This window comes from Python bivittatus, unplaced genomic scaffold, assembly GCF_059951505.1.
Source record: "Python bivittatus isolate LINGU-HERP-01145 unplaced genomic scaffold, Pbiv_v1 ctg000610_np1212, whole genome shotgun sequence".
Lineage (NCBI taxonomy): Eukaryota > Metazoa > Chordata > Lepidosauria > Squamata > Pythonidae > Python > Python bivittatus.
Window position 1 is genome coordinate 40,407,244 of NW_028277088.1, and position 25,428 is coordinate 40,432,671.

Genomic DNA, 25,428 nt, shown 5'->3' on the forward strand with positions numbered 1-25,428 from the left:
AAGCAATTTACAAATTCTACACAAAAAGAGCAGACAAATTGAAATAAAGACACAGGATAGTAAAACAAGACATCATTTCCTCCCTCAAAGCAGAAAGGAATATTGAGGCTGGTGAATCTTTAATCTAGTTCAGCATTTAAGGGCCAACCAAAGTTTCATGGTTTTAAGGTACTGCTACAAAGATATCTCAAACTACAGAAAGAAAAAGAAAAGTAGTCAAGTTGAATGAAAACCCTCTTTCTTTATTAATAGCTTCATACCTTGGGGTCCTTCCTCCATTTCCCTATCTTAACATTTTATTAAAAAAAAATAAAAAATCTAAAATGGATAAACCAATAGCACTGGCCTCTAAAAAAATAAATATCTGGAAATGTAACATCAGTTTTGGCCTAAGGTGACAGACATTAAAGCAGCCCATGGTTGACTTTATCGAGTCTTCTTTTGGCAACAGATGTTATGCCATGGTCATTGATAAGGTATTCTGTGTTCTTGACAGAATTTCTAAACATGTTTGTAGAAGCATCGCCAACTAGAAATATCACATTGGACTCTATTTGAAGTTATTTAGGCTTATTTCAAGCAGAACTACTGAAATCAAAGTAATTTAAGAAGCCGAAGTGGTCAGAGTGCCAGCTGAGTTAATGTTAGATTGGCTGAAATGTTTAAGATCCTGAAGTCAATAATTTTAGAAAACAAGTGACCCAAGTGGGTAAATTAGGAAATAAATTTTTGAATTCAATGTTCTGGTAATTAATTAAACCAGCCTTAAGGAGGCCTAACCCTGCACTAGCATTGGAGTAATACCTCCGGTATGGACACGGTTTAGATAAAGCATAACTTAAGTCTTTCCCTTGTTCCAGTCCTTCCCCTTTTTCTTTTCAGTCAGCAGACTAGCTCTGCTGATAGATCACTCTTTCTGGAGAAAATATTTCCTGATGGAAGAAACTATGTACTTCATCTTAACCATAACAAGTGTATCTGAAACTGAGGCAACAATAATAAAAACCAACCACCTCTCAAAAGAAAAGCCTGGAATAATATTAAAGACATTTTCCACAAGTCAATCAAAAACAGGAGCTGGAAAAGGATCCTGTTCACAGACATATTAAAGAAACATGATGTGGTGAGTCTCATGAGAAAGCTATGAGTGAATATTGTTAATAGTTACTAAAAGGCCTACCATGAAATATTAGAAAGCTTTTCAAATCAAATCTTGAAGACCAACAGTATAACCATTTCTTCCTGCTCATGAGCTTCTACCAGACCAAAGCCTTTCTGATAATTTCAAGGTGACTGCTCCTGATTCTGAAAGGCAGTTTATGTCTCAATATGGCCACATGAACAGTTTGGCCAAAATTGTAAGCTTTTTTATTTTTCAACCACTGGGACACAACATTTCCCTTTTGTCATGAAAACATGCACACAGCCTTTTTATAAACTATCGAACAAGAGTATCATGTGGATAGCAAAGAAATCCTTCAGGATATGGCATTTACCACCTGTACAATTTTTCAAAAGTAGAAATACTGAGAAATTTGTCGGCATTTCCCACACAGGCTTTCAAAATAAGAGCAAGGAATGGCAACATTCAGATGGCCCAGAGGCTTAATAATCTTGTTGACCTGTGTGCCTTCATACCACTAAATCATAATGTATGCTTCATCCTGATTGCTGAACAAAATGATTCTGGATTCCACATTGGCTCCGGTATTTAGATGAATGTAGGAACGTTCAGGTTAATCTACATTGCGTTCCATGGAGAAACTGGGCTCAATTCCAAGAGCAACTAGAAAAACAGAACATCTGAATTGCCCTGGTGACTACAACTTTCACATTAATAAAGTAGCATGCAAAAGCACCTAATGAAGTTCCATAAGGGGGCAGCTGAGGCCTTGGATCGGATCACACCCATACAACCTCTCCCCTCCTGTGGATTCCATCACTCCGTGTGGTTTACGGAGGAGCTGAGGGAGATGAAATGAGAGAAGAGATGTCTAGAGCACTGCTGATCCTCAAGCAAAGACAAGCTCAACCAGACATGGGTTAGAGCTGCTATTAAGGCCTACCTTGTGGTGGTAAGGGTGGTGAAGTGACAGTACTTCTCCGCCCTTATTGCATCCATATATTGCCATCCTGCAGCCCTGTTTCGGGTGACATAAGCCCTCTTGGGTAAAGGGGACCCAGAGCACCTTTTGCATAAGTGCAGAGGAATTTGCTCAACATCTGTTGGATAAAATCACTCGGATTCATTCGTAGTTGGGCACTAGTTTTGTTGCAAGTCCAGAGGAGATGCCTGGGGTGGTCTTGCCCACTTATCTGGGAACAGTTTGAACCTGTTGGACCCAAGGAAGTGGACAGGGTCCTTCAAGCTGTAAGCTCAGCCACCTGCTCCCTAGATCCATGCCTCTTCTGGCTTGTGAAAGCGGCCCAGGGAGTGTCCTATGAGCAGGCTCTAGCGGTGGTTAATTCTTCGAGGGAGGGGGTTGTTCCATTGCCTCTTAAAGAGGCTCTGGTGTGCCCCTTCCTCAAGGAGCCATTGCTAGATCCCACCATACTGGACAACCTTTGTCCAGTATCTAACCTCCTTTTTTTGGGTAAGGTGGTTGAGAAGGTGGTTGCACAACAACTTCAAAGGGCCTTGAATGAAGCAGATTATCTGGATACTTTTCAGTCCAGATTCAGACCTGGGTGTGGCGTGGGACAGAAACAGCATTGGTTGCACTTCTGGATGATCTCTGGCTTGGGCAGGTGGAGGTTGTGCATCCATCCTTGCCCTTCTTGACCCCACTGTGGCTTTCGATACCACTGACCATGGTATCCTTCTGAATCGGCTCAAGGGACTGGGAGTAAGGGGCACAGTGCTTTGCTAGTTTGCCTCTTTTCTCCAGGGTTGATTCCAGTCAGTGATGGTTGGGGAGGAGAGGTCCCGTCCTCAGCCCCTACTATGTGGGGTGCCGCAGGGTTGGTGCTCTCCCCTCTCCTATTTAATATCTACATGATACCGCTGGATGAGCTCATCCATCGCTATGGGGTGAGGTATTATCAGTATGTTGATGATACCCAACTATTGTGATGGAATGGAATTATGAAGGCCACACTCAAGGAGGGAAACATCCTCTTTCGTCTCCTGAGGGGCGAGGAAGAGATAAGAGGATGAGGCTGGCACCTCCCTGAGGAATTCACTCTGTTTTCACTGGCTGACTGTGGGAACTAAGTTCAGTCTGGAAAGATTCTTGCTGGAGGTCGTAGATAATAAACATTGCTGAACTGAATCTGCATGGTCTCCTGGAGTTCCTTGGGCTAGCCTGACACTATACATCTCTGCCCCTGACAAAGACAGTGATGCTGTGGATGCCTTATCCTGGTTTCTGGAGGCTGTGAGGGTCTGGATGGGAACAACAGGTTTCAACTGAATTCTGGCAAGACTGAATGGCTGTGGGTTCAGGGTCCTGCCAGTTCTGGACTATACCATCTTGGGTGCTGGATGGGATGGCACTGCCCCGGACAGACCCAGTGCAGTTTGGAGGACCTCCTAGACTCGCAATTCCTGCTCAAAGAGCAGGTGGTAGTCGTGGCTAGGAGAACCTTCGCACAACTCCATGTTGTGTGCCAATTGCACCCCTTCTTGGATTGGGAGGTTCTGCTCACAGTCACTCATGCCCTAGTCACCTCCAGATTGGGCTATTGTAATTTGCTGTCTGTGGGGCTGCCCTTGAAGAGTATCGAGAAGCTTCAACTAGTGCAGAATGCAGCAGTGCAGGCAGTTACGTGTGCTCCTAGAACAGCACATATTACACCTCTGCTTTGTGAGTTGCATTGGCTGCTGTTTTGCTTCCGGATCCAATTCAAGCTGCTGGTTTTGACCTTTAAAGCCCTTCGTGGCACGGGGCTGGGTTATTTGAGGGGACCACCTCTCCCCGATTACATCAGCCCATCCCATTAGATCCAGCAGGGAAGGTATTCTAAGGGTTCCATCGGCCAGGGACTTGCATTTGGTGGATCCCAGGAGGCGGGCCTTTGCCTCCATGGCTCCCTCCTTCTGGAACTTCCTCCCTCCTGAAGTTAGGCTTGCCGCTTCCCTGCTATCATTTAGGAAGTCCTTGAAGACCTGGTTGTGTCATCAGGACTGTGGATCTTTGGGAACCAGAGACATCCTTAGATAGCTCCACTGTAATTGATATTCTGCTTTCTCTGTAGGGTTTGTATATTTTAATTTTTTTAATTTTGTGATATTTTTATTTCAATAATCACTTTTTATCTTTTTATAATGCTTATTTTTATTCACTTGTTATTTTATTTAATTGTTTGCCACCCAGAGTCGCTTTGTGTGAGATGGGCAGCTACATAAATAAATAAATATTCACTGGTATTTTTAATATTTGACTTTGACTCAGTGATGAATCTTGAAAGGTTCTGTAGAGTCTTGCAGAGCTCCTGAATCCTCCCCAAAGTCTATGACACTTGAAATCTTTTCAGTACAATAATAAATCTTCCCCTTAAGAAAAGCAAAGGAAATAGGAGCAAGTCTTTAGTTTATTGAAGGGTTAAGTTAATGGATTTGCCAGCAATGCTGAACAAAGCCTTAAATTGTTTCTTTGCATACAGCAGGTGAAACCAGGTGGTTAATTAATTCAGTTTTCTTCCAAGAGTTCACACAAATGTAGTTACGAATGAACATAATTATGAAAAATCTGCAGCACTTTAATGTGTGGGTATGAATATATTAAAATTATTCAGGGTGCCACACTTCTTTTAATGAGATGAATCAAAATGGTGGCCCCTCCTTTTTTTTTTGACAAGGAAGTCTTTTTTCCCTATTTTTAATGAAGTGCATCAAATATACCATCAGCTACCATCAGCCAATCATTTCTAATGTGACACTTTCACAAAGCTGGTGGAATTTATTAACTCGTGCTGTTTTGTGAATAATAACATACATAGGTAGATAATTAATCTTCTGTTACCCTGAATTACATCAATAATGAAATAAGCCTGCAGAGGGCCAAGGTACCATTCACCAGACATTTGGACTCTGGCACCAGAGTTTCATTTGAATTGCAAGGGATTTTTACAAAATAGCTTCTTATTAGTACTCTAACAGTCACCTATTAAGCTCAGCTGAAAGGACTGTGACACTGAATTCCTGGGAAAATGTCAAACCTTTCCAGACTCAGATAATAAGGGATCAGCGAAATCTACAGAGTGACATAAAGGCAGGGCACTGAATCACAAGTCTTAGAAGAGAAGAGAACCTTTCAGGACTCCAGACCTCAGTTTATTCTTCCTTTTTAAGAATCTGCTGTCCAGATAGAATGGAAAAATGTAGTTAGGACAAAATGAAAATGGATGCTTCCAGTCTTATCCTCACATGCACAAGACAGGCAAGCACAAAAGAGAAGAAAAGGAAGGGCAGGAACCCCTCTATTGTGCTGGCATTTTTGTAACAACATAACACGGTTTAGCATTATGTCTGGCCCTAGCTGAAGTCAGCCAAGGGTAGTGAACATAAAAGGAAAATAAAGGGGTGGTTAAACTGCTGTGCCAGGTAAAATGAAGGTGCACAACTAATTGCCATTTAAATGCAATCACCAAAGCACAAAATGTCCCCTTTAAACAACGAATTCACACACACACACACACAAACCTATACCTACACACGCATAGGCACATTCTCTCTCTCTCTCTCTCTCGTTTCCGGACTGGATTGTTCTGACTATCAAACAGAAACAGAGTTGTTTTGGGGAGATGTTAATTTTCATAATAAATTCAGTAACCAGCAACAACAGAGAAAAGAAAGCTCCTCCCAACATAAAACTGATGTTTCTGTTCTATCATTATTTCTTTTCTTTTTTCTTTTTTCATTATAACAGGAGTTGAAATTAGCCTGCTTTCACTTAAAGTAGCTACTTGGTATTCTGCAGAACAAAAAGAAAAAGAAAAATGAACAAATGGTTTCTCCATTTAACTCTTTTATTGTTAGTGAGCTACTTGCCAATCAGAAGAATTGTCAAGGAAGAGGAACGTAAGGAAAAACGCACACAAAAGGTGAAGAAAAAACTATCAAGAGTCTTCTCAGTTTGGCCATTCTTCTTATTCAAGAAGCAAGGAGCACCTGGCGATTATCAGAAAAGAGCAGAGCCAAAATGGGCAACCTCAGGCTAGAAACCACGCTTAAAATATTTCAGGAAATAGAGGTGTAGTGGTTGGTGCAATGACAGGAAGACACGGAGCACTAATGGGAAGTCATTGGGGGTAGTATTTTATGGGCTTTCGTTTTTTTTACGTAACTAATCTACCCGCACATCTACCCAGCTAAAAGCAGTTGGGATCCACACTGCTAATTCTTAGAAGCAAACTGTGCTGCCAACATTTGGTGGCACATTTCCTTCTGGAGAATCTTGAGGATGAATGTATGAATCTCATACAGAGTCTAGACCATTTATCCCTTCAGTAAAGGAAAGAAAGTTTCAGAGAGTACTAATATTTCACACAGAGCTTTGTATAATTTTACTTTTCAAATTTTACTAATACTTCATATTGTCAGAATGTACGTTGCCAGCCAGAAGCTTGCTTAACATCCTAGCTTTGATCTTCTGTGTGTATATATATATCCTGATGCTTATTATGGCAATTTTTTGTGCACGTTTTCCTTCTCACAAAATGCTACACAGGTAGTCCCCAGTTTAAGAATGAGTTCCGTTCCCAAGGTCTGTCCTTAAGTCCAATTCGTATGTAAGCCAGAACAGTATTATTTAAAATACTGTATAAGTAGTATTGTATAATGAACTTGAACCATTGTGTATTTAACTCAAATCATTGTGTATTTAACTCAAATTTTGCTACAGTAGGCTCCGTTCTTAACTATGGGTCATCTGTAACCCAAGTGTTCTTAACCCAGGGACTATCTGTACTAGAAAAGCTATAAGAAAAGTTCATTACCTCTTCTGATGTAAACAGAACCAACTGAGGTATCCCAGAAAGACCTCTCTCCTTTATGTCAGGAAAATATTTATATCTTGCCAAGTTCATTGCATACATATTGGAAACAGAGCCACCTTTAAAAAAAAAATTATATATATTAATAAACATTTCAGGTTTCCAAACTGTAAGTGTAGAAATACTGAACTGTAAATGCTGTATGGCTATAGGTGCTTCTTGGATGTTGAGGAAGTCATATGGATACAAGCAGAACATATACATCTCAGAGAGCATAACACTGGAACAAGTAGAATGGGCTTTGCAATACAGGCAGTCCTCAACTTACATCCATTTGTTCAGCGACTGTTCAAAGTTACGGCAGCACTGAAAAAACGGACTTACGATCAGTCCCTGAAGTTCCGGCCATCGCCACACACCCATGGTCACATGACCGCAATCCGGATGCTCAGGTGCCCAGCTCGTGATTATGATATAACAAGGAGTTGTGGTCACGTGATCACCATTTGTGACCTTTCCTGCCAGCTTCCCACAAGCAAAGTCAATGGGGAAGCCAGCAAGGAAGGTCACAAGTCGCTCCAGTAAGTCACTCCCACCCACAGCACCCCTCTGCCCATGCGCAGCCTCCATTGGGCCTCCCAGGCCCCTCCCAGCCTCCCCCTGCAGCACTCTACACCCCCTGCAGCACCCCCATGCTCCTTACCTGGGACTCCTGCCGCTTCCCACTTAACGACCTGCGCATCTTGGGGTTACAATGGCAACTGGGACTGCCGGGATTGCCATTGCTAAGCAATGCAGTCACATGATGTTGTGCTTTACAACCACATTCCTTAGCAACAGCAATCCCAGTCCCAATTGCCATCATAACCCAAGGACTATCTTTATAAAGAGTTTCTACCCTACTATAAGCAACAGGATCCCAGAAGAGAAAATACTACAGGATGCTACAATACTTGTATAAATCATACGGTTGCTATGTAGATATTGCCTTATTTCTTAAATTAAGGAACACCTTCTTACCTGGATTAAATATACCATCTCCTCCTTCCCATCCAATATATTCAATCATTTTCTTTAGGACTGCTTCTTCCACTAGCAAAAACACTGGAGAAATTTCATAGGTATATCTGAATGAAGGGAAATGTGACATGAAACTGTCACTCAGATGGTTGACTTTTATCAAGTGTACCAAATGAAAAGAAAATCAGCAGACAGCATGAATATGAATATATAATGGATCCCTTCCTAGTCTGCAACCCAGCCCAGATTTTTATAACAGATTTAAAAGACATTAGTGAAAGAAAACTATAACTTGAGACATAAAACTCTCAAGTCTGTCTTGGTCATTTTAAGCACTTGGTCCCACCACTCCATTTCCTCAGTTCCTAATAGACTGGATGACATGTAATTAACTGATTCTCCACCCATTCCGTTAAAGTATGGCCTGTATTTCAAGCATGATACCATAGTCCTTCAGAATCAGGAATCTAATTCCTGTTAATTTGTTATGCTCCACAGCATATCATTACATTGACCTTGATATACAGTCATCTGGCCTTGTGATGTCTGAACCCACATGCTAATATGGCAACTTTGAACCTCTTCCCTTTATCTACCATCCAATATTGTAGACCTAGGGACAGCCAAAATATCTATATATTCCTGATCTGACCAATGTTGCTTTATGTTACAAACAGCATTAATGTGGAAGCATTAATATATAGAGAGAAATTTTTAAAAATCTCAATTTTGTAGCTTGTGAATTTCATTTCCCATCTAAGACTTTTATTGCTTCTTAATTGCTTGCATTCCAAGTGAGAGGATAAATGATAAACTGTGAGAACTAGTTGTGAGAACTGTATTTTTGAACAAAGGTCAGTGTGACTATAGTCTCCTGTGAAAGGACTTCATTTCCTCTAAGAAAGTGTTTCTCAACCTTGACAACTTTAAGACGTGTGGACTTCAACTTGCTGGCTAGGGAATTCTAGGAGTTGAAGTCCACACATCTTAAAGTTGCCAAGGTTGAGAAACACTGCTCTAAGAGCTCTTGAGACAGGTGTTCCCAGATTCACCATGTCCTATCCCAGTGCTGCAATGATAAGAAAAACTTAAATTAAAACAGAATTATCATAAAGAGACATTTTTCATTTGAAGCATCAAAATCCAATCCAAAAGAGAAATAAAGGGCTTTTAACTAATATTCAAGAAATACCTCATACAAATAATAAGCAGGTTTAATACATTTATATAAGAGAGGGGTTCCTCTTGAATTTTCTTAAACATTCTCATATTTGTTCTAATAAAAGAGCAGAACCAGATATAAAAGTCAAGATTTCACATTCAGATTGAATTCCCAAACATAATGGTAAGTATAGGGCAGTATTTTTTTCTCTAGTCTTCCTACGTGGATTAAAAGAATGAAACAGAAGCTTCACATTCTGTCTACATGCAGAAGGGTCCTACTGACTTGGGAACAATGTTTGAATAAAGCTAACATTTCAAAAGTCAACAGACATAGGCTCAAATTCTACAGTCAATATATGGTATGTGCAAGGAATTTAAACACAATTACCAGACTTGAGTGCATATGTCCTACAGATAGTCCTCATTTAGCAACTGACTCGTTTAGCAACCATTTGCAGTTATGATGGCGATGAAAAAGTAACTTTGTGACCAACTCGCATTTACAACCTTCACAGGTCTGTAAAGCAAAAGAAAGCTGAAGTAAGATAATAAGCACAGTTGCAGTTTTGCTGCTTCACTTAATGACCGAGTTGCTGGTTCCAATTGTGGTTGCTAAATGAGGACTATCTGTATTTGAATGCCATGCCAACAAATGGATGTCTGGCCAAATAAAGTTGCCTGGTACAGATGTGAAAAGGTAAACACAGGAAAGATGACAGAGAAAAAAAATATTCAGAACAGGAACATTCAATCGTATAAAGGAAAGGAAAAAAAACCCTAAGAATAAACCAATTAAACAGAATGCCTCTAATTAATCAGATTTAAAAGACTCCCCTACATCTTTAATTTAGCTTCTCTATAGAGTTAACAGCGACTGAGAAACCTAATTCACCCAATATCTGAAAAATGCACCCCATCAGTGTTATTAATGTATATAGAAATGTAGAGGAAATAGGATCTGCCACCATTAAACAGCATTGCAGATTCAGCACCATGATTTAAAACAAAATACACTTACACACTCGGGTTTAATGCCTCTGTAATGAAACGTGCTGCTAAAGAGTAATAATCAATACCAGCATACAACTGATTAAAAAATCTTGGGTGATCTGTAAATAATGATGACAAAGACATAAATCTGATTAGCATTAGTGGTTGTTGAAAAAGATAAAGTAGTCTGATTCACACATACTGCTAAGGCAAAGTTGCAGAGCTCATGCATCACAGTAATCAATAAAATAATGTTGTGGTTTTGGTGTGATGTGCGAACCCAGCCTCAGAACTTCTCCAATATAGGTGGGAGCTTTTCTGCTTACAGTCAGATTTTCCTTATCCAAAGTAAATCTACAGTGAAAGGCAGAGTGAAGCTTGAACTTGAGATAGATCTGCTCCTTTATCCCAATATGAGCTTCCTCTCATTAAAGGGGGAATGTATCCTATTTCATTCTTTCCAACTTTATATATGATAATATTAAATTAAATATTACCATCCCTGATTATAATAGAGTATAAAACTATTTGAGAAAAATTTTAATTATATATTATATATTTATAATATAAATTATATATTATATATTTAATTATATATTGTATTTGGTACAAGAAGAATGGTGTTCAAGTTACCTATTTAAAATTTGGATTTTTAATTTATTTTATTTATTTTAAGAGTATCAGCCTTTCCAGAAATATATTTAAGAGATGTATACATAGTCAATTTAATAAAAACATTACAAAAGATTTGAAATTGACTTTCCTATAATTCCTATTTTTATGTCCTCTCCAAGACACAAAAGACATTCAGAGAATTAAGGAATAATTAAAATCACATCAGAGTTGGTTATGTTACACAGGAATTGCTTAAAGGGCTTACACAATAGATAAAATGGCATCAGAAGACCATCTTAAAGCTATATCTAGTTTTTCAGATAAAAAACAGCATGAATCAGATCCCAGACTACCTAGCTTGATTCATCTCAACCAAAATATAGTACAGATTTAGAAACGTTACCTCTGAATCTTTTATAAATTAATGAACAGTGCAATGTTAACTGGGTGCCTGGCTGGACATCTTTTTTTGGTTAAGAATAAACTTATTTAAACTTAAACTTAGTGGTAAAGAATTATTGGTCAACTTTCTTAAAAAAGAGGCCTCTAAACAGCTATATACTGTAATTAAGTAACCCTTTTATAAAAATGTTGACTGATAAATTCTTTACCCCTAAGTCTTATCAGCTTTAGAAAATTGCTGTGAACTCTCATTAATTAACCATATTTTCCAAAGAGGTAATTAATCTTTTGATCACTCTCATTATTTACTAGAATAAACATTGTTTTGAAGATAACTACTTTGATTCTTGTTTAATGGGCTGCTAATCCTTGGTATTAAAATCATCTCCTTGCCTCAGGCTATAACTCTAGATGCACACAGGTTCTTCTGACTAAGACAACATGTGCTGGTCAAACCCAATCTGCAATTTATAGAACGACAGGGTTTCTGCATCACACTAAGCCATGATTCAAACACAGCTTATTGAATATGGCACCAATGCCCGGTATTCACATACTTCACTAAGCCATAGGACATGGTTACAAACCACAGTGTGCCCAAGTTACCCCTACCACATTAAACCAAGGTCAAACAAACCCAGCAAAGAATGTTAAATACTGTCTATATGGGCTAATTAATAGCTGCAATCTGATATTTAAGTGGCTAATTGGAAGGACCTCAATTCTGTAAGCATTTTGTATGCTGTAGATCCCCACTTCTTTCAGATTAAATTCATTTTTAAAAATATAAACATAAAGCATAAAAAAGGGAGATGGTCTGGTATAGTTGAAATTAGCAGGAATATCCAGGAAGCTATTCCAGTATACTTGTTAATCAATGGCCTTGAAATCCCTCTTTCAATGCAATACCTTTGATCTATTTCTGCTTGCATGTCTGCCTCTAGCTTCCAGGCCTTTTTTCTTCCGGTTTCCTAAATTCCCTGCTTCAAATTTCTATCCCTTATTACATTTTTGAATGTGTATATTTCAATGAACTCAGATATACAGTACTGTGCAAAAGTTTTAGGCAGGTGTGAAAAAATACTGTAAACTAAGAATGCTTTCAAAAATATATATTGTAATTGTTTATGTTTATCAATTTACAAAATGCAAAGTGAGCAAACAGAAGAAAAACCCAAATCAAATCAATATTTGGTATGACCACCCTTTGCCTTCAAAACAGCATAATTTCTTCTAGGTACACTTGCACACAGTTTTTGAAGGAACTCGGCAGGTAGGTTGTTCCAAACATCTTGGAGAACTAACCACAGATCTCCTGTGGATGTAGGCTGCCTCAAATCCTTCTGTCTCTTCATATAATCCCAGACAGACTCAGTGATGTTGACATCAGGGCTCTGTGGGGGCCAACTATCACTTCCAGGAGTCCTTGTTCTTCTTTACACTGAAGATAGTTCTTAATGACATTGGCTGTGTGTTTGGGGTCATTGTCCTGCTGCAGTATAAATTTGGGGCCAATCACACACCTCCCTGATGGTATGGCATGATGGATAAGTATCTGCCTGTATTTCTCAACACTGAGGACACCATTGATTGTGACCAAATCTCCATTTGCAGAAATGCAACCCCAAACTTGCAAGGAACCTCCACCATGCTTCACTGTTGCCTGCAGACACTCATTATTGTATCGTTCTCCAGCCCTTCAGCGAACAAACTGCCTCCTGATATAGTCAAAGATTTCAAATTTGACTCATCAGTCCAGAGCACCTGCTGCCATTTTTCTGCACCCCACTTCCTATGTTTTTGTGCATAGTTGAGTTGCTTAGCCTTGTTTCCACATCAGAGGTATGGCTTTTTGGACTCAAGTCTTCCATGAAGACCACTTCTGGCCAGACTTCTCCGGACAGTAGATGGGTGTACCTGGGTCCCACTGGTTTCCGCCAGTTCTGTGCTGATGGCACTGCTGGACATCTTCCGATGTCGAAGGGAAGTAAGCATGATATATCTTCCATCTGCTGCATTAAGTTTCCTTGGCCAACCACTGCGTCTATGTTCCTCAACATTGCCCATTTCTTTGTGCTTCTTCAAAAGAGCTTGAACAGCACATCTTGAAATCCCAGTCTGCTGTGAAATTTTTGCCTGGGAGAGACCTTGCTGATGCAGTAGAACTACCTTGAGTCTTGTTGCTGTGCTCAGTCTTGCCATGGTGTATGACCTGTGACATGAAACCATCTCTCACAACCTCAACTTAGTACAAAGTTTGGCTGTTCCTCACCCAGTTTTAAGCCTCCTACACAGCTGTTTCTGTTTCAGTTAATGACTGTGTTTCAACCTACTTATGAAACTGATGATCATTAGCACCTGCTTCGTATAATTGGTTAATCATACATCTTACTCTAATCCTACAACATCCCTGACTTTGTGCAAGTGTACAAAATGTGCAAGTGTAAGAATTGAAGTCAAAGGGTAGTCACACCAAATATTGATTTGATTTAGATTTCTCTTCTGTTCGCTCACTTTGCATTTTGTAAATTGATAAACATAAACAATTACAGTATATATTTTTGAAAGCATTCTTACTTTACAGCGTTTTTTCACACCTGCCTAAAACCTTTGCACAGTACTGTATTTGTTGCGCCTATAAGTTGTCTAGGACTATGTAAAATAAGCAGGATATTAACACTTTTAAATAAAACAAATCACAGCTAGAAACTAAACTCAATTTAAAAAATCAATAAAAATGCAAGGTGCCAACTCTCAGATAGCTATTCAACAGAGCATGGAGACAAACAGTAAAATGTTTTGTTGCAATTGCCACTGTATGTTCCAAATTATCTTCTTCAATTACCACAGTCAATTCATTTCTCTCCCCTTGGAAACATTCATAGTTTATCATAATCATGCCCAGATTCCTGCACTATGTTAAAAAGGTTTACTTACTACAAACTGGTTTTATTTATTCTTAATCACTTTTGCTATTCACTCTATGGTGAGTTTTGTTAATCCTCAACATGTTTTCTGGCCACCATTATCACTGACCACAAATCTTTTCAGAGGAACTCATTATAGTAGGACTTCAATTCATGTAATGAGTAGTGCTAATTAATGCTAGAGGTGGGGCTGAGGCAGAAAATTCATCAGCATCCCCAAGATGGCAGAACCATTGTAGACAAACTCAGTGGTCCATTTCAGATGCAAATTCCAAGTTTCCTAAGTATTTATGAAGCCAGGAAGGAGTATTCAGAGTTTATTTTCATCCTTCTCTATCTCTCTCAGTACAAAAATGTCAACATGATTTTGTTTCATTTAAAGCAAATTCTGTTACATCTGAAATAAGGATTCTGATTGAATAGTAACCAGAATATTAAATCAAAAATGTAAGAAGACAAAAAGGAGAGGCAGATATTGATAAAGGCCCATGTCAGATAAATGAAGTTGTGAAAGCACACCTGAAGTAGGCTCTTACCTAGACATGCCATAGTGACAAACTTTTAATTTCATTTTCTGTGTTTAGCTAGAAAAGCCCAATTGCTACATTCTTCTAAATAAATAAATACATACATACATACATAAAAGCAAGAGCAGCCTCACACTGCAATTGGAAGAACATCATCACTATATTAGGAACAAAAAACAGGTGTAAACATAAGAATCATACAGGTTTTGACGCTGAATTGTATAACATCCTGGCATAACTGCAAGAGTTTGGGATGGCTCTCTCCTGTGTCTTTCAATTCCAAATCAAGAAGTGTTCTCAGTTTCTCAGGAGGTTGCCATTCACACACCTAATTGCAGGAAAGCATCAAGTCATTGAAAAGAAATGTTGATGATGAGAGAACTTACAGTTAATCAAGTTGTGTCCTAAATAATTTGCAAAATACTCTGGTAAATACAACTTAAAAAAACAACTTGATCTGGTTTAGTTGTTAAAATATTCTAGAATTTCAATAAGAGAGAGTCTTTTTATAGTCTTTACAAACTGTTTTAGATTTGCAAATACAAACAATTTAAAATAAGCACAAGTATGAAACACATAAAAACAGAAGATTCTGAACAACAATATTTGAATTTTAGATTTGTCAGCTACTATATCCAAGAAATTAAGAAGTATAGGCATCATATGACATGGAAAACATTTCTTGTTGAAGATTCAGCATCTTTAATTGTCATATGATTTAATCATATCAAATATTTTCTTTTAATCTATCCGTAGCAATGCACATTGTACATAAAAACACATCCTTGAATATAATTCCTGAGTTAATAATTTCCTTTTTTTCATTTAGGTAATTAGTTTGAGTTATACCATATACTAAGAAGACACTAGGTCCTACTCCAATTACATCAAAGGGTTTTACCTTTTCAGTTGCATCAGCAGCCTTCTTGATCACTTCTTCCATTATGATCTTACTGACCTCTTCCACAAATTTTTCACCTGATCTTGAGTCTGCTACTGGGCCATTTAAAATAACCCCATCAACTAAGATTGCATTCTTCCTCTGTGACTTTTCCTGCTGGTTATTCATTTCAGCTGCAAATGATAAAGATAAGACAAAAGCAACGCACAATTATATATGCTGCCTGTCTCCCATTGTTTCTGTCTACCCAGCATGTTCAGGTGGAGTAGGCGTGTTCCAGCTCCCCTCAGTTAAACACTGTCATCTTGTGGGACCGTGGAAGTGTGCCTCCTCTATTGCAGCCCTGCCCTCTGGAAGAACATCCCCCCAGAGATACGGATGGTGCTCACTCTCCTGGGGTTCTAGAAGGCCCTTAAGACCTTTATTCTGAGGCCTGGGGACAGAGTCTTTGTAGAACCCCTGTTGTTCTTTTGTCTGTTCTAGCTGCTTTCTTGTTTGGGCTGTTATGTTTTCTTATGTTTTTGACTGTTTTAATTGTACTTTTGTTATGCTGTAAGCCACCCAGAGTCTTTTGGAATGGGCAGCTATACTAAATCTTAATAATTATAACAACAACAACAATAATACACTGAATACAAAATTTAAGAAAGTAACATGATATAATTATGTATATATACAGATAGTGACTTCAGGACCTAAAGGAGTTTGAAAGAAAGATGATGCAAGAATTCTCTCCAATAGGACATGGAGCCATACCATTAAAAAAAAATCACTTTGCAGGGATTTCATTTATTTCACAGCTGAGCTGGAATAAATCAGTTCAGCGCTCTGACAACTATATAACTCAGAGTTTTTGTATTATGACACAACAATGCCCACTTCATCCCTTACCGCCTTGTCCCCCCTACAAATATTTGATGTCTATACATAAAGTACACAAAATGGAAGCACAGAATATATCACCTATTTGCAAATGAATAGACTCTACTACTATAACCTTTTGGTGGGCTTCATTAATTAGGACACAGAATCTAGCTACTGTGCCTTGGAAAGAGGACAGGCTGTTTATCTGATAAAAGGAAAGCAACATAAAATTTATCTGAACATCCTAGAAAGGAAGGAATAAAACGCTGAAATCAAGTCATTGCATACAACTCTATCAAAACCACAAGACTGGAGATTGTGGGGCAAGTATTTCAACAATTCTAGAGCCACAAGAACAAAGACAACCTGCACTTTAAAAGGGTCATTATTAAATCTCCCATCTAGCAAAGCAGATGGCAGGACATTAAAACATGTCCCAGAAAATGCTTTCCAGTATTCGGGCATAGTTAAAATATAGTGGTAGCACATTCCTTCTCAGCTGGGATTCAGCCTCTATGTTTTGAAATGTTTGGGTATTTCCCCTAAATAAGATTATGTTCTGCATCCAAAATGCATTGCCTAAGTAATTCTCTAGCTCAGTTATTGCTCAGAAATAGTAATGACTCAGGTGAAAGACCATAAAACAGCCTTCACTTACTTCAGCTGAAAAGAACCAATCAAAGTTTAATTTTTGCTAGTACTTAAACAGTACTAGATTTCTACCAACTATTTTATATTTTAAATTACATTTTTGCTTTCTCTAAGAAACTAGAAAAGGGGAACATCCTTAAATATTGGAATGCCAATAAAATGTACTGGTACTGTCTTACCACTTTTGTAATTACAGCCTTTTCCCCTAAGTATTTAAGGCCTGTACATTTTTTAAAAACTAAAATATAATTTGCAACAGAAGACGACTTCTTAAAAATTATCATTTACTGGTGTGAACATTTCTCTCTTTACTGTGCTTATTTTCTTCCAACCTGCACTTTAAAAACCCATGTTATTCAAAAAATTCCAGATATCTATCATACTGAAGTTTGTTTTTGTAACTGTTCTTTGTAGGATTTTTAAAAAATAATTTCCAAAAATCTAACAGTGAAAATAAATGAAATTTACCCACAACTGAATCAGAAATTAAATTGACTTTATTCATTTATGTAATGCATTTGTAAGGCTGCCCAACATCCTGACAACTTCATGTAGCATACAATGATAAAATCACTACTAAAAAAAGAGATAAAAGTAAAAAACCAAAGGCAGGCTTTAGAAGAAGAAAACATTCAAATGCCAGCAGATTTGGGAAATCTCAAGTTTGCAAGGAGGAGGAAAAATCTGTAGGAGGGGAACATCCATAGCAGCTCAATCACAACACAGCAGAGATCTGGAGAAGCTTCCAGGAAGAGGGACCAGAATGAAGTGGCTGCAAATGTGAATAAAGAATACTCCATACCGAGTTTGATTCCATGAGAGACATTTGTCATTTTCTGAGTAAACAGTGGATATTCAAAAATAAATGTCACCCTTGAAGACATTTCTTCATTCACAAAATGACTTCCACAGTAAGTGTAACTCATTTTTAAAAAATCCCTCCAAGGTGGGATCTTGCCACCCTTTCTAACTTTCCAGGCCATTCGCCTAACATCCCCCAGCTTACTTCGCCTTTTTTGCTAGGCAGTTGGATATATCAACGGCAAAACATTGGGCCTCAACTGCTTACCCACTTTATGTTCTAAGAAATCCTATGGGGCCTACTACGAAATCTAAGTGAATCACAGGGGTGGGGGTGGGTGCATGGGATTACTCGGGAGGCTACTGCTTTGTAGCACGTCAAACACTTAATTTTAAAAAATGTATGTAAATGTAAAAAATATTTTAAATGTGAAAAAGTAGAATGGGATGGAGGGTTGCAAGGACATACTAGTGTCTACAAGCACTATATGGATGATTTACTCCTAATTCTACTTGTAGCACTGAAAAGCCTTTTGCTACCTGGATTAAAACTGTGCAGATTAAATCTACATATTATATATGTGGACTGCAACACATTGGAAGCAGATTACATCAAGCATTTCCCTGAAATGCACAATAGTAATTATGATGGCAAAGCCCAGAGTTTGTGGCTCTGCTTACCAAACTGCCTGATTATTGTTGGCCAGGATGCTACTGAAAAACAAGAGCACATATTTATTTATTTATAAATCAAATTTATACACCGTCCATCTCACATACAAGTGACTTTAGGCAGCTCACACATAAAAAAACATAAAAACAGTTAAAAACACAAAGCAAAGTTAAAAGGACTACAAACAAAGGTAAAAAACAGAGAGAGCATTCTCAAGGTACTAACTATCCCCAGTGTGGGGAGCCTCCATTGGATCCCCAAGCTAGTCAGCAGAGCCAGGTCTTAACGCTCTTCCAGAAGGCCAAAGAGTGGGGGCCAATCTCACCTTGGGGGGCAAGATATTCCACAGTGCAGGGAATAATGGCAGAAAAGGCTCTCCTCCGTCACTCCGCCAGCTGAAATTCTCAGTTGACAGGGTCCACAACATGCCCTTCCTGCCAGACCAGGTGGGATGGGCTGATCTAACCAGGAAGAGGTGGTTCCTCAGGTAACCTGGGCCCATGCCATGAAGGGCTTTAAAGGTCATAACCAACACCTTGAATTGGGTGCCAGTTTGACCCGGAAGCAAACTGGCACCCAATGCAGCTCACACAGCAGAGGTATTATATGTGTGGTCCTAGGGGCACCCCAAACTGCCTGGGTCTGAAACCTGACTGGAAGGGGTCCAGATAATCCATTTCATCCAGGACCCTCTGGAACTGCAGCGCAACCACCTTCTCTACTTCATATTCCTAGTGGAGCCAGGAAAGGGGATTATTTGCTGAAACTCATCATAATACAATATGAAGCTCAGAGAACCCCAAGGACTCCACAGTTCAACCCTGAGTTACATATATTCTCTTCTATTGGTACTCATCATAACAGGATGGCAGAGAAGTAGAGATAACATATGGGTCAACTGATCTCCTAGCAATCATAATATTCTCCCACACAGAAAATAGACAATTGACATATTTCCCAAATTGTTCAGGTTTTCATCTATGGACTCTGAGTCAGCTGGACTGTATGAAAAAAAATATATAACCTTTGAGCCATATTGCATATACATTTCAAGGATGTCCATGCAGATGTGTTCTAGCATTACAGCATATAACAAGAATGAAAGCCTAAACACAGAAACTGAGTGTAATTTATCATCTACATTTTGCTTAAGATTTGTTAAAAGCCCATCTGTAAATCACAGTCAGTTACACCAGCTCTCAACACTGATGTAGCAAGTAACACAGATTGTGGCAGCTGCAGCACCCCACCAGTGGAATGGATTTTATTCTTGGAAAGAGTAACGTCCCTACATACTGCAGGAAGTCACACCCAGTATCTGTCAGTTTTATGAACTGGTGGAAGTGCAGAAAAAGCTGAATTTGTCTACAAGGATACAAAGCTCTGAATCAGTAATTTCTGAAGTTATCAAAAGGCACCTTAATTCAGGCTTACTGAAGTTTACATTCTACAGACACTAAGGATTGGAAGAAAAGCAAGAAGGCAAACTAGGTTTGTTTTTGTTTTTTGTTTTGGTACTCTGGAAAAAAATTGGAATATCTCTTGTTTCAAAGTGAAAACAGTGCATGAGATCAGAGGAAAACCAATTACTTTTAAACATGTGAATGAGAAAGAAGACTAAACTCCATACAGTTATCCAAATGAGCATATAAACTCAATCTGATACAAAAAGGTCAGAAAATGTCAGCACATTAGTAACCAGAATGGCATTCATCTTATGCATAAGTAGAACATCAATACATTTTAAAAATCGCTATCCTTCATCATTTATTCTAAGAACCAAAAGAAATTGGCAATAAATGTTAAAGATGAACCATGATTTTAATGACCTACGAAGAGTAATGATTTGTTGACATTATACAGTGCATTCTGTTAAAAAGTAAACCATGCTGCCTTAGCTTATCTCTACAGAACCATAGGAAGATCACTTCCTATGACACTGATTTTGTACAATTATTATTCTTTGCATGCACATGACTAAAACCATGGTCACTCTAGAGAAGAATCAAAATGTTTTGCTGTACTTGCCAAACCACAAAGGAAATTTTTGTTGACTGCTCTGGGGCTTCTCAGAAGCAATACAGTGGTACCTCGGTTCACGAACTTAATTCGTTCCGTGACTCTGGTCACAACCCGAATTGGTCGCGACCCGAATCAAATTTTCCCATAAGGTTCAATGTAAATACGGTTAATCCGTTCTGACCCCTCCGAATTTGGTCACCAACCGATTTTGGTTGGGACCCGAATCAAATTTTCCCATAAGGTTCAATGTAATTACGGTTAATCCGTTCTGAACCATATGTATTTTTTTTTTTAAACCGCAAAAATATGAAACAAAGTACAGTACGAAGAGAGAGAATGCTAACCTTGCTCGATGTGACTTCTGGCGTGGAGGACAGGAAGGCGGGTGGGGAGGCGGTTATTGCTTGGAGTCCCCCTCCCTACAGGAAGCCACGACCACGTGTCACGGGAGGGAAAATGGCCGTGGATCCGTCACCCGATCCAGCATTTGCAAACGGAAGCAAAATTTGGCAAACGGAGCTGTTCGTGACCCAAATTGGTCGTGAACAGAAGCGTTCATGACCCAAGGTACCACTGTATTTGAAATTATTCTAGGGCAGCAGAGGCAGAAGTTTCTCTTAGTGCAGGGGAGTTTTCAAAAACAGGTTCTCACTAGTACTTGAAGTACCAGACTAAAAAGCACATACATGGTCTTTTTGCCTATTTCACTCAAATTTATTTATTTATTTCCATGAAATAATCCATTATTTCCATGGATTTAAAGATTGCCTGAGTCCCAAGGACTCTGGGCCCATTACATTACAAAAAGGCAGAAAAATAAAGGAACAGTTGATGAGCATCCAGCAAGAGAAAAAGCATACTGAACAGCATGAAATCTTATAGGGACTGTCCTACCCCAAGGCTTGGGAAAGCTGTGAGTTTTCAGTGCCTCTTGGAAAAGTTTTGGAAAAGTTACCAAATGAAACAGTTGCACAGCAATTCACACCTAGGTATCCCTACATACTCCAGGCAAACTTTTTATGGCCTGGAAGATGTTTTTCTCTCAATCCCACCCAATAAGTTTATTTACTGCAATATTAATAGCAAATGTTACGCCCATCACCTGAACAACAAATTACAGGATTGGAGAGAGATGATCTGGTTTGGGCAATGACCAGGCCAATTCTTGTCCCAATCACTATCCACAGTCCATCCCAATCACTATCTACTGTCTACCTTAGATCATGTCTTTGTCATATGACATCTTATTAAAAGGTTTAGTGGCAAGAATACATCTCCACACTATGTAGCCTTTATAAATCTTAAATCAGATATCCACCTTAAATCAGATATCATACGGGAGAAGTTGAGTAATATGAATATAGACAGGGGCCTCCTTTTACTAATTCAGGAACTTTATAATAACACCTTCGATAGAATTAGATGCAACCCACAAGACATTTTGTCTAAGCTAATCCCGGTTCAAAAGAGAGTTAGACAAGGCTTCATCTAGCCCTACTGTAAACTTCTATTTAAACTCCCAAACAAGCAGGTTAACTGATTCAAGTTTCCACCCCGTCACCCCATCCCCATGATTGCCAGGGTGGATATTCCATTTCTTCTGTAGGCTGGTGATGCGTCTATCCTTTCATTAATACATGTGGGATTTAGGCAAGCGCTCAAAGCTTTCACTGGCTTCTGCCGAAAGCACTTACTGCTTATTCATGACCATACAACTGAAGTGGTAGGCTTCACCAAGAAACCCAAAAGATTTAAATGGGCCATTGGAAGGAAGGAAACTGAGCCAATTAAATATTTCGAGTAAACCTGAGTAGTGTTCCAGGTGCCTGGAAGATGCACACTGATCATGCTGCTTCATTAGCGCAAAGGAGAACAATAGTTATTACATTTTTTTTTTCAGACAAAGGGTAGGGAATCACCTTCCATTAGTCCTGACCATCCAATTTCAATCTTCATGGCCACAAGGGAGAAACTTACTTTCCACTTGAGCATCTGCTTCTTTTGGAAGACCCTCATTAGAGAAAGGGTCCTAGATATAGAAGAGTCCCAGAATGAAGTCAGCCATATTCCAGCCCACATTAGAGCTTGCATAATTTATTCTAGATGGAGACTGGACAGATACTATTTTAATCTCTCCTGTCCAACAAAGAGTCTTTCTCAGACACATGCTTGATGTTTTACCCTCCTTGGTTCTTAATAGATTTACTAAAGTTTCCATGTGTAGGAGAACCTGCCTGTGCAGCACAAACACTGTTGAGACAATCACACATGTGATTTTATACTGCCCCTATTATGAGTGTAGTCAAGAAACTTTCATTCTTCCTTCACTGATATGTTTTATAGGTCATAATGAAAGTTTTCTTCTTGATTTTCTTCTCTCAGATAAGGAACCGTTTATCATAGATAATGTTAGCTAGATTTTGCATGGCAACAATTAAAATCTGTAGACAGATAATTAACCGTACTGGGCATGAGTAAACTCACTGAGAATCCCTATTTTATTATCATGTTTATTGTTATGTATTTTTAATTACTACTACAATTACTGATAGTCTGTGCTCAAAGCAGAGACCAATTCCTTTCGAATTTTAATTAGTTATGCTTAATTGCCCCCCACCCCAGCCCTACCTGGACACACACACACAGATTAATTTCTTTTAATTTTATGAAAGTTTACTATCACCTTGATTTTCTGGGAGGTTATGATGTTAATTTTTTTTCTTAACATGCTGATATTTAATTCACCTTTTAATACCCAAACAATTATATTTTATTAATATGCTATTGTTAACATCTTATTTCTTTTAAATAATATATTCTTTTTAGTATCTTAAGGACTCAAACTCTTTTCACACACTTCACTAATCTATTTTACCTTTTCCTTTGGTTCTTAGTTTCATTGGTACAGTACTTTATAAATTTAAATTTGTATAAAATATTGGTGCAGTGACCGTAATAAACTACAATTTCTCTCCAATCTTAGTGAATGTGTTCCCTATGAACAAAAGTGTCCTTTTTGGCATATGCTGGTACAATAGGTTACAAACTAATAAATTTTATTCATAGTAAACAAGTTTGATGTACATCACAAGGGCTGACCTAGCATGCTCCCATGATGCCAGTGGGTTGAACATCAATGACAAAATGGGGACCTGCTTACCATTTTTGAGGCCAAGGACTATGGGGCAGGGAGGAATGATGTCAAGTGGGCAAAGCTACATCACATTTATGATCTGAAGCAAGATTTTTCTCTTTTTACAGACAGGAAAAATAGTATTCTCTTTTTTAAAATTGTGGTATGCTTGTTTAAGAGATTGAACTACAATTTGCATGGCTTGCCACTGGAAAATATCAGGAAACTATGCTATTGACATTTTTGGCAGCTTTGGTGGAAGGAGGCTCTGGGAGGCATGAAAACAAATGTGTCAGCTGGTGGCAAACACATAAGAAAAACCTGAATAGCAATGCAGTTTATGAAACTGTTAAGTTATATTCCATTTTTATGACAGCATAAAAGATTGAAGCCAACCTGCTTTAAAAAAAATGGTGTGGCTGTGATGTAACCAAGTGGTTGTCAACTTTCTAGAAACAAATCTGGGCTAATGATCAGTATAGAAACGCTGCCAACCTCCGATGGCCCAGTAAATCACTTCATTGAAAAAGTATGGCCAGAATCCAAAGTGACTCGAAGTATTTACTCATGCAGAATGCAGGGAGCTGCTGATTATGGAATAAGTGGCCCACTTATGATTTTTGGAATCTTGCCCCAAAAAAGTATTCTATCCCAAATCTGAGGGCAACCTCCAAAAGGCAGAGCCTACATCTCTTCTTTATTTGCTACACCAGCCACAAAACAATTGGGAGCATTTGTTTTCTCTCAAACTGTTAGTTAATCTGTCTAAACATTGGTTGGGGGATGGGGAGAATATGGCTAAGTACAATCATTTAACAAAAACTATGGATTATTTTACCACATCATAATTTTAAATATCTACAGTGTGCTTTCAATTCAGCTGTAAAAAAACTGTTATTTTCAGAAATGGATTTTCTAGATCTCCTTAAGACCATGCACAGTATACTAAACAATGGTTTAATTTTACATTAAAAGTAAACCAGTGTGTTGTTCTGAGTTTATCACATCTGGGTAAGCAAGTTTTGGAATAAAACCCAACTGGAAAAAGGCTCAGTAATCAAGGACTCGATGGCCTTTATCTTTTTTATTATTAAAGTGAGAATTATGGAATTAAAGAATAAAGTGAAAAATGAAAGGAATGGCTACATTTGTATGTAGTATAATGCTACCCAGAACAGAAACTGCCTTCTGATGACTCATAAAATCTCACTCATGTACCTGGCCAAGGTCCCAATTGAAAGTACCTAGAAGTGCCTTCTGGTGCATTTTTTATTTTTTTCTTAGTTACAGTTGTCTCTCTCTTCTCCCTTCACATTTTTCTTTTCCAATTTGGAACCACAATGGATTCCTGAACTGCAGTACTTGGTACCTCAGGGACTAGTCTAATTCAAAGTTCATAATTATTTTAATTCTTTCCAAGAATAACATTAAGGAGAGAGGGGAGTTAAAATTTATGCTACCATAAAACAAAAGGAACATACTGAACTTTGAGGAGATGAATCTGAGCAGATTCCTTCCTACCACCCCTTTACTAAGCCAGAGCTGAACCTATTCCACTTTCACTTTCCTTCCTTACCCACCCCAACTGCTAATCACCATTTCTCCCCCTAAAGCCAACAGCTTTTCCTTGCAGCCTTCTCCCTTTCTTCTTGATAAGGGCAAAGAACTTAACTTCCTATTAGCTGTCCATTACAGATCAGATGGGGGAATCAGCAAAATCAAGTGCCCTGACTTACAGAAGCGCTATCCATTAAAACAAAGCAACCACAGGGTGCTGAGCAAATGTGCTCAGTAACGAAGTA

At 38.5% G+C, this 25,428-nt stretch overlaps 1 protein-coding gene across 5 annotated transcripts in view; it reads right to left on the reverse strand.

Annotated features, from left to right (window-relative positions):
- GADL1 (GAD like acidic amino acid decarboxylase 1) overlaps positions 1–25,428 on the reverse strand; it is a 117,896-nt gene that overhangs the window by 80,979 nt on the left and 11,489 nt on the right. For 4 of the 5 annotated variants that reach the window (XM_088150852.1, XM_088150855.1, XM_088150856.1 and 1 more), the window contains exons 2-6: positions 15,483–15,655; positions 14,783–14,909; positions 10,139–10,229; positions 7,957–8,063; positions 6,940–7,055 (exon numbers count right to left, since the gene is read on the reverse strand). In XM_088150852.1, the coding sequence (XP_088006978.1) occupies positions 6,940–7,055; positions 7,957–8,063; positions 10,139–10,229; positions 14,783–14,909; positions 15,483–15,655 (614 nt within the window). Of the gene's footprint in view, positions 1–6,939; positions 7,056–7,956; positions 8,064–10,138; positions 10,230–14,782; positions 14,910–15,482; positions 15,656–20,837; positions 21,045–25,428 lie in introns of those variants that run through there. The other variant, XM_088150853.1, reaches the window with a different exon arrangement.